Below are 18,072 nucleotides of genomic sequence, written 5' to 3' on the forward strand. Positions count from 1 at the left end.
AGTTCCAGGACAGCCAAGGCTACACAGAGAAACCCTGTCTCGAAAAACAAAAACAAACAAACAAACAACTCAAAACAACAGCAACAACAAAACAGAACAAATGAAGGCAAATGAATCAAATTACTTTTTTCTCTTTATTGAGCTAACAAGAAAAGATTATAAATCAAGGAATACAGGATTTTTAAAATTCAGGGGCTTGAGAGGCAAGGATCTGGTTTATTCTGTTGTAAAAGAGTAGAAATAACAATTGAATTGATCCAAGAGAGCTGCCTTGGATCTTAATAACTAGATTAGCAGTTCCCATTGTAGTATACTAGAGAATGATAGTTGTTGGTTTTGTATCTGAAGTTTATTAAGGGCACTGAGTAGATGCAGCCTGAGGCAGAACAAGTGCCCTGTTGTGTGTGGATGAGTCAGTCCCACACACAAACTGTTCTGCAACTTTACGACTGTGTAATGTCCTGATGGACATTTATGCGGGACCTACAACTTGTCTGAGAAAGAATCCTTGGATTCCTCCAAGACAGACTGTAATTTGTCCTGTCTTATTATCTATCATTTCAATTAAAGTAGTTGCGCCCTTCCCTTCCCCATAGACAGATTAGGTACAGACTCTGCTATGGTATGCCGTAATACTGCATTCCGCCACGCATCCCTTTCATCTTTCCTGTACTTCATTCAGCTCAGGAAGTTGTCCCTGCTGGACTCTTAAGCCAAACTTATTCCTAGTGAGCGTTAACGTGTTTCGTAGCTGATAGCGTAGTCATGCCTGAGCACTTACATTTTTTGTGTCCATTACAGAGTTCTGACCTTCTAAGTTTCCATTATAACACAAGTAGGGCACTAAATTAAGTCCGAATAAACTCAAATGTAGATTATATTACCTATAAATCATCTCAAGATGGCAAAGGATGTTATAAAAGATCTACCTTTAAAAGGATGAGCAGGTCTAGTAGGGTCTGTGGTTGTCATGACTTCGGGCGAAGAAGGGCGCTACTGGCATTTAGCATGTGAGAGCCAACTATGCATCTTTCCATACACTGGGCAGCTGCTCACAATAAGAAATTACTCTGCGCCCTATTCGAGTTTTGAATGTCTCTTCAGACATTCGTGTATGACCTACAGCTTGTCTGCGAGAATGTATCTCTTCATCCTCGCTGTTTCCACAATCTGTAAGTTCTGTTGTGCTGTATCTTTATTTCAGTGAAGGTATTTCGTTCTTACCATGTTCAGATAGTTGCTGACATTTGCAAATAACGTGTATCGTTAGTTTTTACTCTAATGTCTACACATGTCCCTGCTTTTTCATGTTCCTCCAATTCCTTTCTTACAAACTCATACTGGTTCATGGTAAGTGTAGGCATCTGACGACTCTATTATGGCTTAGTACTTAAAGTCGTGCCGAAGTTATGACCTTATATTTCCCTCTTACATTATAGTAAATTTGATATTTTTAAATTAATGTAATTTTGTGGAGAATCTATACCCGAATTGAACTTTGAATACTAAACAAAACAGATATTGCCTACCAGGTGATAAAAACTGACAGAATAGTTCATCTAGAACTAATGAATTAGGTGTAAAGACACGGAGGACTATAAGAACACCAGAATGGCTGGTACAGGGGAGGTAAAAAAAATAGACTCGGGAACAACGTGTAAGGGTTGGGGAAGCAAGGAGCTGGTTTAAGACGTTAGGTAATGGAGCAAGGGAATGTAAAAGCCTATCCATTGTCTGGGGATGATTTGGTTTTGGCACGGTATTCGTCCTTTCTAACTAATTACGCAACTTTTCTCTTTCTCTGACTCCACGTACTCAATCACATATTCTGGGTAAATCTGTTCTTTTCGGAAAATGACAAAGACGGAGGGATTCAGCCTGGTGTCCACACAGCTGTCATAGAGCGCAGGAGGGCTACTGAATGTTATATTTCCTTCAATGACATTTCCAACCAGGACTCGGGCTACGAACATGACAGTGCCTCTGGTGTCATATGAACAACTCTTGTGGGCACAGATAGCTTCTTTTGCAAAATAATTTCCTAGAAATGATCAGAAAAAGGTGGAGAATTACTATCAGTAAGCATAGGTTATAACAGAATATAAAGAATCAGGCACTGATATGAAAGAAAGAAACATCTGCCAACACCACCTGAGCGACACCTGTAAGCCCTCTCAACAACCAGTCCTCAGCATCGATGCAACTGCATTTCCAATCAGGTGGGAGGCACATCAATGATAACACTTCCAGAGGGATTTCCCCGGAAGACCCACCTGTATGCAGGTGACATCATTCCAAAAGCTGGAAACCCAGACTAAGTAAAAAAGAAAAAGGAAGAAAAGCAGACATACACTAGCACCCCCAACCCCATACACCCCTTTTTGACTCTGGCTGCTTTCGACCAGGTGCCTGGAATTATTGCTGCTGTACCTTTCCCACCAAAATAAGTCCATTGCCCCTTAAGTTGCTTCTTGCTGGGTATTTGATCACAGTGACAACCGATACAGAAAACTGATGTAAAAAAAGCAGGGCTGTTGCGGCCATAAACTTGACTCAAGTTTTATAGGCCTTTGGAGCTAGCCTGTAGAGGGAAGGTGGAAGAGGCTGGATCTGTGGACTAGAGCTGCAGGCAGAGCTCAATGGACTGATCTGGGAGGGGATGCAGACCAGAAAGCTGACCAAAAAAAGCTGACCAGAAAACTAAGCAAACCCCCAAACTGAAAGCAGTGCTTATGAGGTTACAAAGGGGAAACAGAGAAACAAAAAGCTCTATTGGGCCAGGCAGTGGTGGCGCACACCTTTAATCCCAGCACTTGAGAGACTGAGTCAGGCGGATTTCTGAGTTTGAGGCCAGCCTGGTCTACAGAGTGAGTTCCAGAACAGCCAGGGCTACACAGAGAAACCCTGTCTCAAAACAAAACAAAACAAAACAAAACAAAACAAAACAAAACAAACAAAAGCTCTATTGGGGGTTGGGCTAGTGGCCATTTGTGTTATAGCCTAGCAACCAACCAACTCGTGCGGTTACCTTCTACCTATATTCTGATCTTTTTTTTTCCTTCCTTCCTTCATTTCTTTTTAAAAAATTGTTTCTTTTATTTTTATATGCATGTAGTGCTTGTTTAAGATTTTATTTATTTTATGTATATGAGTACACTGTCATTCTCTTCAGACACACCAGAAGAGGGCATCAGATCAAATTACAGATGGTTGTGAGCCACCATATGGTGGCTGGGAATTGAACTCAGGACCTCTGGAAGAGCAGTCAGTGCTTTTAACTGCTGAGCCATCTCTCCAGCCCATATATATGTAGTTGTGTGAGCATATGTGGCTCACACGTGTGCAGGATCCCGCAGAATGGAAGAGGACATTTGTTCTCCTGAAACAGGAGTTATAGATGGTTTTGAGTGTCCATTTGGGTACTGGAAATTGAACCCAGGTCCTCTGGAGAACACAGCCGGTGCTCTTAACCCTCTAAGCTATCTAGCCCATGTCCTGACTATTTGAATGAAGCTCAATGTAAAGGTAATTGCCTAAGTTATCTGGCCCAAGGAATTTCAAGATGGTAACAATAAGGCTGCAGATTTCTCACTGTGTTTTCTGAGACTTATAATGAGAATTCAGAGCAGGAAGATAATAAAAGCTTTGGGGCACAGAACCTTCACAGGGCTGAGTCCTCTCCTCCTATTGATGATGGAATTTGCAATCCTCTACTATACACATGCTGCCAGAACAATCAGATCCACCATGTGCAGTCCTTGGTTGGTGGTTGAGACCCTGGGAGCTCTGAGGGTACTAGTTAGTTCATATTGTTGTTCGTCCTAAGGGGCTGCAAACCCCTCAGCTCCATAGGTCCTTTCTCTAACTCCTTCACTGGGGACCCTGTACTCAGTTCAATGGATGGCTGTGAGCCTCTACATCTGTATTAGTCAGGTACTGTCAGAGCCTCTCAGGAGATAGCTATATTTAGGCTGGCTTGTCCTTCCTTCAGTCTCTGCTCCATAGTTAATCTCTGCTGTGCCCCAGTGTAGGGAAATGCGAGAGGGCCAATAAGTGGGAGAGGGTGGGGCTGCAGGCATGGGGACGGGGGAGGCAATAGGGGTTTGTTCTTGTTTTTGTTTGTTTCTTTGTGCGTTTTTTTGGAGAGGAAACTGGGAAAGGAGAAATTTACATGTAAACAAAGAAAATATCTTAAAAAAAAAAAAAAAGCTTTGTACTTTGCCAGAGAAAAAATAATGTATTCGTTTAAAATTGAGGGTGGGGCACAGAGAACAGGTACCAACAAGGCGGTTACAACTGTTAAAGACATTGACACTCTTAAGGAGAACCCTCACTTCTGAAGTCCCTTGTGTGTGTCTGTGTGTCTATGTGTGTGTAAGCGTGTAGAAGTCAGAGGACACCTTAGGTGTAAGTGCCATCCATATCTATTTACTGTTGACTGACTGAAGTGGGACCTCTCACTGGCCCTGAACTTGCCACACAGGCTCTGCTGCCCAGTCAGTGAGACCCAGAGATCTACCTACCTGCTGCCCCAGCACTGAGATTACAAGTACCCAGCATGGAGCCTCCATTTTTTTTTCAGTTCTAAGGATTGCATTCAGGTCCTCTGACTAAGCCTGAGCTAGTCTCCTCATCCCTGAGCTACTCTTTTTGTATTTCTTCACCCACCCCCATGGCACTGTTTTCTTATCAATGTAAGGTTTAATCAAAAACAAACTTGTTTTCAAGAGAATTAGTCCACCCAGGATCTTTCCATTGACTTAGACAGTCCAGGAATTGGAAAATAACCAAACACACAAACAAATCCACCAACTCAACACACTTCTACAGCCATCGACTCGAGCTGCAATTGTTCTCCCTCCCTCCTCTCGGCTCCCAGCACCTCAGTTTTACTAGACTGATACTTACAGCTCTGTTCCACATTGATCCATAGAGCCCCTGAGTCACTGAAGGACAAGGTCCCAATATGTAGGCCTGACTCTCCTGGAACTTCCCATGTGAAACAGGCTAAACTCAACCCCAGGGATCCTCCTGCCTCTGCTCTCCCTTCCTGCCTCCTGCCTCCGCTAAGATTACACGAATGCATCAAAGCTGGGCAGTGACAGTGCATGCCTTTCATCCCAGCACTTGGCAGAGGCAGGTAGATTTCTGAGTTTAAGGACAGCCTGGACTACAACGTGAGTTCCAGGACAGCCAAGGCTACACAGAGAAACCCCTCCCCCCCCAAAAAAAACTCAACAAAACAAAAAATTATGCGCCGCCACACCCAGCTATTTTGTATTATTTTGCACTATGCTAGGTCTGGGCCTTACTATAAATTTCTATACTAAACTGCCCCAGACCTACAGCACACAACAGCCAACAGAACTGCTGTATCATCATCATCGTCGTCATCATCATCTTTGTCATCCTCCTCTTCTTCTATTAATTTTTAGGTCAGCATACAATCTACTGGATTTCACCATGACATCTCCATATACCTGGATCATTATACTTTATTTTCTCTCTTCCTAGTACTACAGCTAAACCTCTGGGGCCTCTCTCAGGCTAGACCACGGCTCTACCATTAAGAAAAAGCCCCAACCTTTACTCTTTCTATTTTAAGACTCAGTCTGCTGGGCAGTGGTGGCGCACGCCTTTAATCCCAGCACTTGGGAGGCAGAGGCGGATGGATTTCTGAGTTCGAGGCCAGCCTGGTCTACAGAGTGAATTTCAGGACAGCCAGGGCTGCACAGAGAAACCCTGTCTCGACTCGGTCTTACTAAGTTGTTGAGGCTAGCCTTGAGCTAGCTTTGCAGTACAAGCCAGCCTTGGACTAAATCTTCCTGCCTCAGCCTTCCAAGTAGCTGGGATTCCAAGCCCGCGCTGCCAGGTCCGAATGTATCTGATTCCTTAAATACCCACAAAGAGCGAATGGCTCATCAAAGAAGAGGAGTCGGACTCTCTCACGCTTCCAGGGCAGACCCCTGATAACCTGTGACTGAGATGAGAAAGGGCTTCTTCCCACTTTTAACCCGAACCATCAGCGGCACTAGAGAGCTACTTTGAATAGCTCTGCAGCCACAGCCACAGGCCAGGAAAAGCCATCTCCAGTAAACAGCAATGGCAGAGAACATAGCCAGCAGATGGAACAGTTTACAAATATGAAGATCTTGAGTTGTTCCCAGAGAAAAAGACAAGACAGGAGCCTTAGGGCCAAGGCCTAGCATCCACACCGTCAAGACAACAGAGCTATCCTAACACAAGCTTAAGGTAGTTCTTAAGGCCACCAAAGCCCAGATATGCAGGTTTACAAAGCGATGCCGAGGGCATCTCAATGAAAGCATGCAGAGGGTTGGAGTCACAGCTCTCTCCCCTTCAGCACAAACCTTTTCCATATCTGGTCTCCTGATTTCCATGGAGGATCCACTCGAAGTTGTTCTTACAGATGTAATCCACATGATTATGGCATGCTGCTTTGAACAGCTGCATCTCATTTTTATTTTTCATCTTTTGCTTCTTCCTGATATAGAGAAATGTGAGATTCAGTACCGAGAACACTAGGCTGGCAAGATGGCCACCACTGGGTATGAGAGCTGAGTTCAGTCACCTGGACCCATGTGGTCAGAGGCGGGCAACTGACTCCAGTAAGTTTTCTTGTGATGTACATGCCCCACACCCTAGTGTCAAATAAATAAATGAGCAGATAAAATAAAATGAATATGCCCCTCTTGATCTACTTGAATAACATGACCCCAAACAATGTCTGATTGTGTCACCTGTCAAAAATGTCCCACAGCTTTTGGTTCCATATCCTCTTTATCTTCACAATCTTGAAATGTTTCATGGATGCTTTAAACAGTTCACTTATTGTGAAATATTCTTTATCCTGGCTATGGAGTTCTAGAAACTTAAAAAAAAAAAAAGATGTTTATATGTTAACTAAGAAACAGAGAGAATGCTAATCATCACATGTGCCCGCCCATGCCATGTCTACCACTGTTGTTCTCAGGTGGGAAGGGCTGGCTTAGCATGCCCATATCTGGTAATGAACCAACAGGCATGTGCACCTGTCTGTTCAGGCCAACTTATGTGGTATATGACTGTGTCAAGAGACCCAGGAAGTTAAGTTCCCAAATTCTAAAACCAACCAGTGACAGACAGATCAGAGATATCTATGGAACACAAGCAGATTGGCCTTCCCAAGAGCTGGAGCCAGATGTGAAGGCTAAACCAGACTAGGAACAAATAGTCTTGTGTCACCGGGATGGTGACAGCATGGGACATACAAAGCTAGGCTACTGTTGCTCTCAGAATCCTGCTTTCTTCATCAGTTACCATCTCACAGGGTCGCTGTGAGAATCTTCCTGAATGACACTGCATCTCTGGAGACACTGAGATGCCATAGAAAATAGTTGTTCTCTGGGGAAAGTGTCACAGTCATACCCAGGCACCTCACCTTTGACTCTGGAGCTGGGTTTTGAAGAAACAATTCACTCATTCTAATAACAAACCCATATACTTACTGTAAAGCATTTTCTCATCTTTAAAGGATTCACTCACCAAACAAGCAAAGCCAATTACCTCATATTCGTTAGGAGGAACAGTGCTAGTATTCCTCTGGGGAGGAGAATACAGGGTCAGAACATCTGCCTGGGGCATCACTGGCTGATGGCTACAAATAAAGACAGAAGGAAAATTTACTTGGTTCCCTTTCTTTCTACCCTCAACATGCAGCCAGAAAGTCAGGGCTTTCTGGGAAATATGGTGTTGACTTCTGTATATCCTCTGAACTACCCCTGAAAATTCCTCGTTCCAGTAACCACAGGTTTTAAAAGGAGGGGAGTTTAGTAATATAAACACTCTCTTTCCAACTACTTTAATCTGTAAAAGCATGGGCAGGCAAGATAGCTCGGTAGATATGGGTGCTTGAATGAAGGCCTAATGAGTCTCACTGCTAGATCCTTTCAGGTTATAGGAAAGAACTGACTCTTCAGAATTTGTTCTTAACCTCCTCCTGTGTGTGTGTGTGTATGTGTGGGGTGGGTGCACACTGAATGAATGAATGAATGCATGGATGGATTGTAAATAAAACTACCATGTAAAGGTACCAATTCTTTTTGATGTATCTGCTCAACCTTCAAAGGTACAGGTGTTTCAGGGCGAGCTTGCATGTCTTCTAACTTCTTTGCCAAATGATAGGTTAAGTATAGAAAGACAGAGGAAGGGACCTTGCCTTTTTGTAGAAACTGTATTCCAGGGTGAGAGATCAGCTGAAAGACTGAAATAACCACAGCCATCCCTTAATGTCAGTAAACAGGACAATCAGAGCAAAGCATCCCTACCAAAATCCCAGCCTGGACCTGACAAGTCCTTAAAATCTAATGACCAGACTACAGAAGTCACCCATAACATGGCCTCGTTGGAATATGATGGAGTATATTTTGATTGATCAAAATACCTCTTTCTTTTTTCTGACCCTGTTTTTTAAAAACCATGTTTTAAAAATAGAGGGTAGTCAGATGTGAAGGTGCATACCTTTAATTCTAGCACTCAGGAGACAAAATGAGGCATAATTGTGAGTTTGAAGACAGCCTGGACTTCATATTGAATTTGAAGCCAGGTAAGACTACACAGAGAGACCCTATCTCAGATACAAACAAAGGGGAGGGGGTGTGAAGAGAAAAGAGAATGTGGGTGATGAGGAGATGGTTCACTGGGTGTAGAGGGATTTTAATCCAGCAATATGGCTGCGCTGATCACATGCAGTCTAGGTCTGTGTGATCTGGTTGGAATGCAGACAGGCCCTTAGTAAGGCCTTTAATCCCACTGGTTGGAATCCTTTAGCACACACCTTTAATCCTAAACAATGACATCTAATTGTGGGGCAGACAAGTGACTAATCAGAGAATGATTTGGCAGAACGAGTCAGAAACAGGATCCACCCACCTCTTAGGAGAAAAGCTAGTTAAGGGCAGTGTAGAGAGCTCAGTTGAGTGGACTTGCATTTGGTGAGTTGGCTGGAAGTCAGGTCTGGGGAGCTGAGTTCATTTGTGAGATTTGTGAGCTCAGGTGTAGGTCAGCAGAGGCAACTGAAGCCAGGGAGTAAGAACAAGCCAGAAGATGAGAACAAATTTCCAGAGTTAGTTTGGGCCAAGCAGAGCAATTCAGTGAGAAGCTGAGAGAAGCTAGACTGAATCAGTCAGCTTGGAGAAGAGTATGAGCCAGAACAGCTCTGTTGGCTCAGCCAGCCAGAGTTCAGGAAGAACTAGAAAGGGTGAGCTTTATCCAGCAGTAAGCCTCTGAGAAGACAATTACATTAGGCGAATAGAAGTTACTTTTATAACTGGGAAAAGTGAGGCTCTGAACTCAGATGCCCAGCATCCACATAAAAAAGCCATGCATGGCAGCTCCCACCCCTTCCCCCAAAACACCAGGACTGGCAGGAAATTGGAAGCAAGTTGTTCCAGGGACATGTTGGCCAGCCAGTCTAGCTGATGTGCAAACTCCAGGTTCAGCTAGTAACTGTTTCAAGGTAGATTGAGGAAAACATACTAGTGTCAATTTTTGCCCTCCACACGTACCAGAATTGGTGAGACCAAAAGCACGCATGCGCATGCACATAATCATTGTATTATTTATTTATTTATTTATTTATTTATTTATTTATTTATTTATTTATTTATGTTTTTCAACACAAGGTTTCTCTGTGTAGCCCCTGGCTTTCCTGGAACTCACTCTGTACACCAGGTTGGTCTCAAACTCAGAAATCTGCCTGCCTCTGCTTTCCAAGTGCTGGAATTAAAGGCATGCGCCACCACTACGTATAATTTATTTTTATCTTATGTGCATTGATGTAGTTTCAGACAGCTGTGAGGTGGTATGTGGGTGCTGGAAAGTGAACTCGGGCCCTCTGGAAGACCAGTCAGTACTCTGAACCGCTGAGCCACCTTTCCAGCCCCCACACAACATTTCTTTAAAAATAGAGGCAGGTATACTTAAATAGTTTAAAAGCAGCCTAGGGATAAAAGGTAATTTTAAAGAGAATGGGAAAGCAGACCCATTTTCTACTGGTCTACTTTTGAAATTGGTGAAATGGGTATTACATGGCATTTAATGAATTATTGTCAATTTTGTTAGATGTAGTACACATGTGTTGTCACAGAGACTAACACTAGGAGGAATACAAACCAAAGAAGCTTTCACTACTGAACACCAGTCACATCAACCATTGTTCCCAGGGTCTGAAGGTGTATCGCAGCAGTGAGCACACTGTTGTTGTTAAGCATATTATGTGGACAAGAGGGGGCAGTGTGGTTCATCTGCCCAAATCCTGGAGGCTAATGGACAGAGAGCAGGTGTGAACTTAGGTGACCTGGAAGCTGAACCAAGCTGCTCCACCCTGCAGCACTGGCACCCACATCCCTGCCAGACATGACTTCCTGCCTATCCCATATTTGAGCACTTTCTTTCTTTCTTTCTTTCTTTCTTTCTTTCTTTCTTTCTTTCTTTCTTTCTTTCTTTCTTTTTTCTTTTTTTGGTTTTTCGAGCCAGGTTTCTCTGTGTAGCCCTGGCTGTCCTGGAACATACTCTGTAGACCAGGCTGGCCTCAAACTCAGCAATCCGCCTGCCTCTGTGTCCCAAGTGCTGAGATTAAAGGCATGCGCCACCACCGCCCGGCATTTGAGTACTTTCTAGATATCATTTCCACATTGTCATGTGGTAACCCACCTTTGGCAATTGTAGCTACACTAATCTAGAACAGCTTGATTTTTACACCTGCCTTGAAACCTCACTCATATATCACACAACCCCAGAGGGGAAAAATCCAACTGCAAAGTTTGTGAGCAATGAGATTTTACTGAGTTTCATAGCAGACAGGCAAGTTACAATGAATTCCCCACAGCAAAACCCGCCTTGAAACGCCCCATGGGTACAATGATTACAAGTCAATTAAAACTAAAACCAATCCCTTTAGCCAACTTTCTCTCTCCCCAGCTCTTCACAGGCTGCTGGCTTAAGCCGTTTTCTCAGCCTCCTGTCCTCTCAGCACAGCCAAAGACAGAGAGAGGACCCATAGCAAAACAAAAAATCTGATGTATTCATCCGCACACCCCTTGATCCAGCCAGTCACAGCTGGAGAAAGCGAGGCCCAGAGTATGGATGAGAGCTGCTAAAACACCCTGTAAGTTAAGGGCAGATGCTGGTTTCATAGTATAGTATCCCCTTACCTTATACCCCAAACCCAAGGCCTTGTATCTATTACACAAAGCTTAACCAAGTGCCTGCATCCCCCCGCCCCCTGGCCCAGGAAACCTTCAGTTATGCCACATTGCTTAACAATCTCCTTACTCATAGATACATCAAACAGAAACTACAGTGAGACAGAGGCAGGAACTTCCCAAGAACACAGAATCCAGATGTATGACACAGCATGACGCAGCAAGATCATGGTCTGAGCTAACAGCTGCGGAACACTTACTCTGGACCTCTTCTCTTCTGCACCACATCCTCTGAAGAAACAAATACTGGCCTTCTGACAACATGTCTTTGAGTCTTGGAAGCTATATTCGTCTGAATCATCCCTTTAGACAAAAATAAAATAAAATAAAGATCAAGACCTGATCCTAGAAAATGACTCTTTTTTTTCCCCCCACATGCCATTTGTACAGCAAACATTCATGACTGAATCTTTTTCTTTATTTCTTCTTCTTTATTTCTTCTTTTCAAGACATGGTTTCTCTGTTTAGCCTAGGCTGTCCCAGAACTCACTCTGTAGACCAGGCTAGCCTCAAACTCAGAGATCCACCTGCTTCTGCCTCCTGTATGCTGTATGTTGGTATTAAAGGTGTGTGCCATATGAATCTTTCATGCGCAAATAGTGAAGGGGAGTTTTATATAAATCAACTATAGACCTGGTTCAACATTCCAAGAATGACTTTTTATAATTACCATGCATTGCTGGAGTATAAAATAACATTTCTCTTTGGAAAATAGTTACATAGCTTCTCATAAAGTCCAACACCAGGAACTCCACCCAAATAAATGAAAACCTATATCCACACAAAGATAGCTGCATTATTGATAACCAAGCATTGGGAAACAACTGGTGAATAAATAAACTATAGAATGTATTCATAATGGAATATGATTCCACAGAAAAAAAGTAAAGAACTACTGTAAATACAAAAGTGAAGGCAACATAAATTATTCTAAAACTCACTATTATCAGTGAAAGAATCCAGCTATGTGTGAATACATACTTTGAGAATCTATTAACAGCTGGAGCGGATCCTTAATTCCAGCACTCCAGTGGCAGAGGCAGAACTCTGTGTGTTAGAGGCCAGCCTGGTCTATATATATCAAGTTCCAGGATAGCCAGGGCTACATAGAGAAACCTTGTCTCGAAAAAAATAAAAAACAAACAAACAAAAAGATTAATTTGAAGTTTTAAAAATGGTAAAACTGACCTATAGGAACTATAGAAAACTAGCCATAGATTGTCGTGGAGTAAAAGATGGATTACTATGAGAACAGGTTGAGGCAGTGCTAGTGTATGCCTTTAATCCCAGCACTAGGGAGGCAGAGGCAGGCAGATCTTTGTGAGTTCGAGTAGAGTCTGGTCTACAAAGCAAGTTCCAGGATAGGCAGAGCTTCGTAGAGAAACTCTGTCTCAACATACATACACATACATACACACACATACACACACACACACACACATACACTAAAGACAAAAAAAGGCAGGGCAAAGTTCTGGACAGACAGAATACGTCATGTAAAGTTACTTGTCAATGCTCAGCCAACTGCACAAGTGAAATGGATTCATTCTACTGAGACATTAGGACCTTATCAAAAAGGTAAACTAGATATCCCTGCAATGATGCTCAAAATCTTCCCATGGCTCTGATGTTGAAAAAGGGTCTGGGGGACTGGAGAGACAGCTCAGTGACCAAGACCACGGGTTGCTAATCTAACGGGCCCACATTTTGATCCATATCACCTACGTACGTGGTAGCTTACAAATGTCTGTAACTAAAGTCGGGCCCACATTTTGATCCATATCACCTACGTACGTGGTAGCTTACAAATGTCTGTAACTAAAGTTCTAGGGGTTCAGGTGCCCTCCCTCTTCTGGCCTCCATGGGCAACAGGCACACAGTTTTATAACATGTAGGCAAAATATCCAGACACATAAAATAAAAATAAAAATAAAAAAATTAAGCTCAGGGCTAAAGAGATGGCTCCCGGGTTAACAAGTGTTGCTTTTCATAAGAAAAGCATTGATCTTCAAAATCAATTTATATTTTAAACAAAAATTATAAAATAACAAATCTGAAGAACAATGGTTTTCACTTAATAATAGCTAATTCAGTTTTTGTTTGTTTTGATTTTGGAGGGGGTGTTATTTTGTGTTCAGGTCTCACTATGTATCCCTAGTAGCCCTTGAACTCAAGAGATTCTCCTGCCTCTGACTCCAAGTGCAGAGATTAAAGACATGCCCTGGGTCCCCATTAGGGTTTGTTTGCTAGTTTTTGGTTGTTGTTGTTTTTGTTTGGTGGTGGTGGTAGTGGTGGAATTCTGAGATAGAGCTTCTTTGTGTGTCCTTGGCTTTCTTGGAAATTGCTCTGTAAATTGGTGGCCAGCCTTGAAATCACAGAGATCCCCCTGACTCTGTCTCCTTAGTGCTGCGATTAAAGGTATGGGCCACCATCACCCAGCCCTAATTAGTTTTTAATACCTAGTTTTCATAACCATATTTCTAAACACTAATCATGGTAGTTTTTGACAATTCGATAGAAAACAAGACATGTCTGGGACAAGGGAACCTCAGTTGAGGAACTGCCTCCATCAGATTAGCCAGCGGGCATGTCTATAGGCATTTCTGGGAGGCATTTTCTTATTTGCTAATTATGTGGGAGACCCGGCCCACTGCGGGCGATGCCATGCCCAGGCAGATGGAGCTGTTCTGTATAAGAAAGGTAAAGTACCTGTAGAGTACTTTGTCTTACAGTAAAGTGTGCCTGGGGAAGTCCTCTATGGTGTCTGCCTCAAGCTCCTGCCTTGGCCTCCCTAAACTTTTCCTCCCCGAGTTGTTTTTGGTGGTGGTGTCTATTACAGCGACCGAGATTCAAGCTAGGACAACTTCCCTAACAACCCAACGACATTCAATACTTTAGTGTGTTTACTCAGAGGAAATAAAGCAGTGAGCATATTTCAACATGCCTTGGTGGGAGTGCCAGGTAGATTTCCAAAATCAGTTGGTGTAATATAATCCCTAAAGTTACATTGTTTACAGCATAATAAATGGAGTAGGACTCAAGCCTTGGAGACAACTGGGAAAGTCAAGGACTTGAGAAAGTCTCACTTCTTCAAAACTGTCCCTGAGGCACATTACCAAGGGGACAGTGCTTAAAAAGCCAAGCTAGTTTCAGATCCCATTTCTCTTTCACTTGACATAACAGGCTGGTGGAAGCTACCAAGAAGGCCTTCCTACAGAAGTTCAAACAAACATGGTGGTGGGCTAAGTGCCCAAGTAGACGTGATAAATGACACCACTGACCAAGAGTCAAGGCATGAAGAAAACTGAGTTTCTACATGTCTAAGGCTACCCAGAGGCCCAAGATCTCCACTGTAGTCATCCAAAACTAAACAGTCAAATGTTCCACCCAGAATCAGGAACATAATCTGATAGAGCTGGAGAACCCTTTAGAGAGGTCTTGTCTAGTCCTCTGGTTTCTGGGAGAGAAGTGGGCATAGAGAGTCGGGAGGCTCTTCTGAGGGGTTGCACAGAAAGAGTGTGTTGGAAACAGGGTCCCAGGCCACCAGCTGCCACTTTCAGAGACTGTTCCACCATGTTAAAAAACTACCCTTGACCTTGGGCATGTCAAGTACATGGACTCAACTTTTGTGTGCTCAGAGCCAGATTCTAAGGACACTCCACCCCACCAAAGACAAGAACTCACCTTGAAAGCTTATCTCGTAATTCTGTGAGCCAGCATGGAACGGCAAAACTCCCCTGGGACAGAAGTTGAAGAAAGACTCCAGGTATGTAGAATTGATGTCAGAGATGGTGTGGCTTGGGCTCTATTCACACAAGAATGAAGAACACATAGGTAAAGACTTTCAGGAAACCTCTACTCTTCTATCTCACACAGTTTTGCTTTAATGACAAAACTAGGAAGGCTCTCCCTTGCCAGGCTCACTAACTTCCCACCAGACACCAAGTCACAGTGCTGGAGAGAGTACTATTCTACAGAAACTGACTATACTTCTAACGAGTGCCTGTTGCAGGCTATCTGATCCCACTGTGAATCCCAGGATGTGTTGTTTACTGGAAAAACCTGTTTCTAGTTGTGGTATGGCTCAGCCCTAGCACATACCTTTAATTGGAAACAATGAAGGTAAAGTTAGTTTGTAGAAGGAAGCACCCATGTTTCAAAGTGATGTCTAATTGAATGAGTAGCAAACAAAGTGATGAATCAGAGAAAGATTTGACAGAATAGGATATGCCCAACTCTCATGAGAATGGAGAGGGAAGGGGAGCTACTTAAAGGGAGAGCAGCACAGAGAGAGGAAAAAGAGAGGAGGCAATTTTACTGGGACAGTTAAGTTCAGACTCCATTTTTAGAGAACCTGACCTAAGTTGGAACTCAGGTAAACTAACAGGCTGGTATCTAGCATTAGTTTCCAAGTTGCTGCCCCCCTTCCCCCGACAAAACCTGAGCCTAGCTTCAGTCTCTAAGCTAATAACCAACAAGACCAGCGTTTCAAGGTTACACCCTCAACAAGATCAGTGTCTCCAGGTTATTCCCGCAACAAACCTGCATCCCCTCCCAGGTTCCAAGCCCACCCCCTGCCTAATGACCATCAATGCATAGAGGAGCAGAAGTTAAGCTTATGATATGACTCCCAGCACCAGCCAATTATATTAAAAGCCACAGTAGCTTTCCAATTAGATGTTTGCACATGTACTCCTTGCTTGCTGCTTACTATAAAGCCTTACCCTGATAGACATTCAGGGCTCCCCCACCACCAAAACTGTCCTGCGTCCTGTGTGACAGTGGTACCAGTTCTGGGGCAATGCTAGCTCCAATAAAGACCCTGCTGTGAGTTATATCAGGTTGGCTCTTGTCTGTGTTTTTTTGGGATTACTAACATTTCCTTGGCACAACAAAGACAGAATGAGCCAGAGAAGAAGCTAGATTAGAGCATATTGGTAGAGTTAGTTTGAGGCCAAGCAAATCAAAAAGTCAGAGGCTTGAGAGAGAAGCCAGATTGAATCAGTCAGCTTGGAGAGGCATTTGAGCCAGAACAGTTGAGTTCACCAGCCAGTCAGAGTTCAGAAAGAACTAGAAAGGGTGAGCTTATTCATCAGTAAGTCTCAGAGATTGAAAATATTCTAGGGGCTGGCAAGATGGCTCAGCAGGTAAGAGCACTGACTGCCTTCCAAAGGTCCTGAGTTCGGATCCCAGCAAGCACATGGTGGCTCACAACCACCCGTAATGAGATCTGATGCCCTCTTCTGGTGCATCTGAAGACAGCTACACTGAATTACACTGTAGCGAGCGGGCCGGAATGGGCAGGGCCGACAGAGGTCTTGAGTCCAGTTCCCAGCAGCCACACACATGATGGCTCACGGCCATCTGTACAGCTACAGTATACTCTCATACACATAAAATAAATAAAATAAATCTTTTTTTTTTAAAAAAAGAAAATATTCTAGGCCTAAATAAGATTGTACAGAGGCTAGAAGCTTCCAGGACTTGGCCTAGGTTAGCAGATGGAGGCAGTAAGCCTCCAAAATGACAATCGCATCACCTATCTCTTCAGCTTAAACCACTTTTCCAAATTTCACACACCAGGGACTAAATATGATTCAGGAGTTAGGAGAAGGGCTTGGTGGTTCAGCATTTGAACATCATCTAGGTGATGGTTTGTGAACCTCACTTTGACTAACAAGGTTCTAGGATCTGGTGCAGCTGAAGATAGGTATGAATTCAACCCAACACAAATATAAAAATCATCCTAAAAATATCATGAGTTTCTTAACTCCATTGAACTTTGTAGATAAAATGTGATGGTTTCACTTTCCTCCTGCATCTTGTTTCTTATCACAGTTTCTAACTATATTTCATTTCATCTGTCTGCCTGTTGCCTGCTTGCCTGCCTGCCTGCCTGCCTGCCTGCCTGCCTGCCTTGGCTTTTCAAGACATGATTTCTGCTTCTATGTAGCTCTCCCTGGCTGTCTTGGAACTCACTCTGTAGACCAGTGTGGGCTCAAACTCATAGAGATCCTCCTGCCTCTGCTTGGCTAACTATTTTTTAAAGCATTCTCTGATCCATTGCTCTCCCTACTTTTGAATCAGGGTCTGAAACTCACTATGTGGACCAGGCTGGCTTTGAACTAGCAGAGATTCAACTACCTCTGCTAAGTGCTGGGATTAAAGGCATGTTCTTCCTGACCTAGATAAATTCTTCTTAACTTTTTGAGATTTATTCAGTGGGAGGGTAGGGGAAATCATGAGCCAGGGTGCCCGTGTGAAGGTCCGAGGATGGCTTGTAGAAGTCAGTTTCTTTCTTCCACCATGTGGGTCCCAGCGATCAAACTATTCTACCATGGGAGAAAGCAGAAAAAGGCTCTCATATCCTTTACCCTCCTTCTCTTTAGTGAAAGAAGAGCTGACTCGAGGTATGCCACGATGGAGCCGATTAATACAAGAACTCATTCACATCACACAGCATAAAGGCTTTGCATTGTGTTTATGCTCACTTAAGACTAGGTTCTAGCCCTGGAGGATGGCTCAGCTGATAAAGTTGCTTGCTGGCAAGCCTGAGGACCTGAATTCCACACCCAGATGCCACATGACAGAAGAGAACTAACTCTTGAAAGTTGCCTTGTACACACACACACACTAAATAAATGTAATTTAAGAAATAAAATTGTAGCTGGGCAGTGGCGGCACACACCTTTAATCCCAGCACTGGGGAGGCAGAGGCAGGCAGATTACCGAGTTCAAGACCAGCCTGGTCTACAGAGTAAGTTCCAGGACAACCAGGGCTACACAGAGAAACCCTGTCGGGGGGGGGGGG

At 43.5% G+C, this 18,072-nt stretch overlaps 1 protein-coding gene across 1 annotated transcript in view; it reads right to left on the minus strand.

Moving 5' to 3' along the window:
• Positions 1 to 115: 115 nt before the first annotated feature.
• The window catches only part of Zc3hav1 (zinc finger CCCH-type containing, antiviral 1), a 55,724-nt gene continuing 37,767 nt past the window's right edge, over positions 116 to 18,072 (minus strand). Inside the window, exons 8-13 of the mRNA XM_031381574.1 lie at positions 14,946 to 15,066; positions 11,462 to 11,564; positions 7,564 to 7,654; positions 6,759 to 6,889; positions 6,369 to 6,502; positions 116 to 2,041 (exon numbers count right to left, since the gene is read on the minus strand). Of these exons, the coding sequence (XP_031237434.1) occupies positions 1,773 to 2,041; positions 6,369 to 6,502; positions 6,759 to 6,889; positions 7,564 to 7,654; positions 11,462 to 11,564; positions 14,946 to 15,066 (849 nt within the window). The 3' untranslated portion in view covers positions 116 to 1,772. The remainder of the gene's footprint in view (positions 2,042 to 6,368; positions 6,503 to 6,758; positions 6,890 to 7,563; positions 7,655 to 11,461; positions 11,565 to 14,945; positions 15,067 to 18,072) is intronic.

This window comes from Mastomys coucha, unplaced genomic scaffold, assembly GCF_008632895.1.
Source record: "Mastomys coucha isolate ucsf_1 unplaced genomic scaffold, UCSF_Mcou_1 pScaffold20, whole genome shotgun sequence".
NCBI classification, from domain to species: Eukaryota; Metazoa; Chordata; class Mammalia; order Rodentia; family Muridae; genus Mastomys; species Mastomys coucha.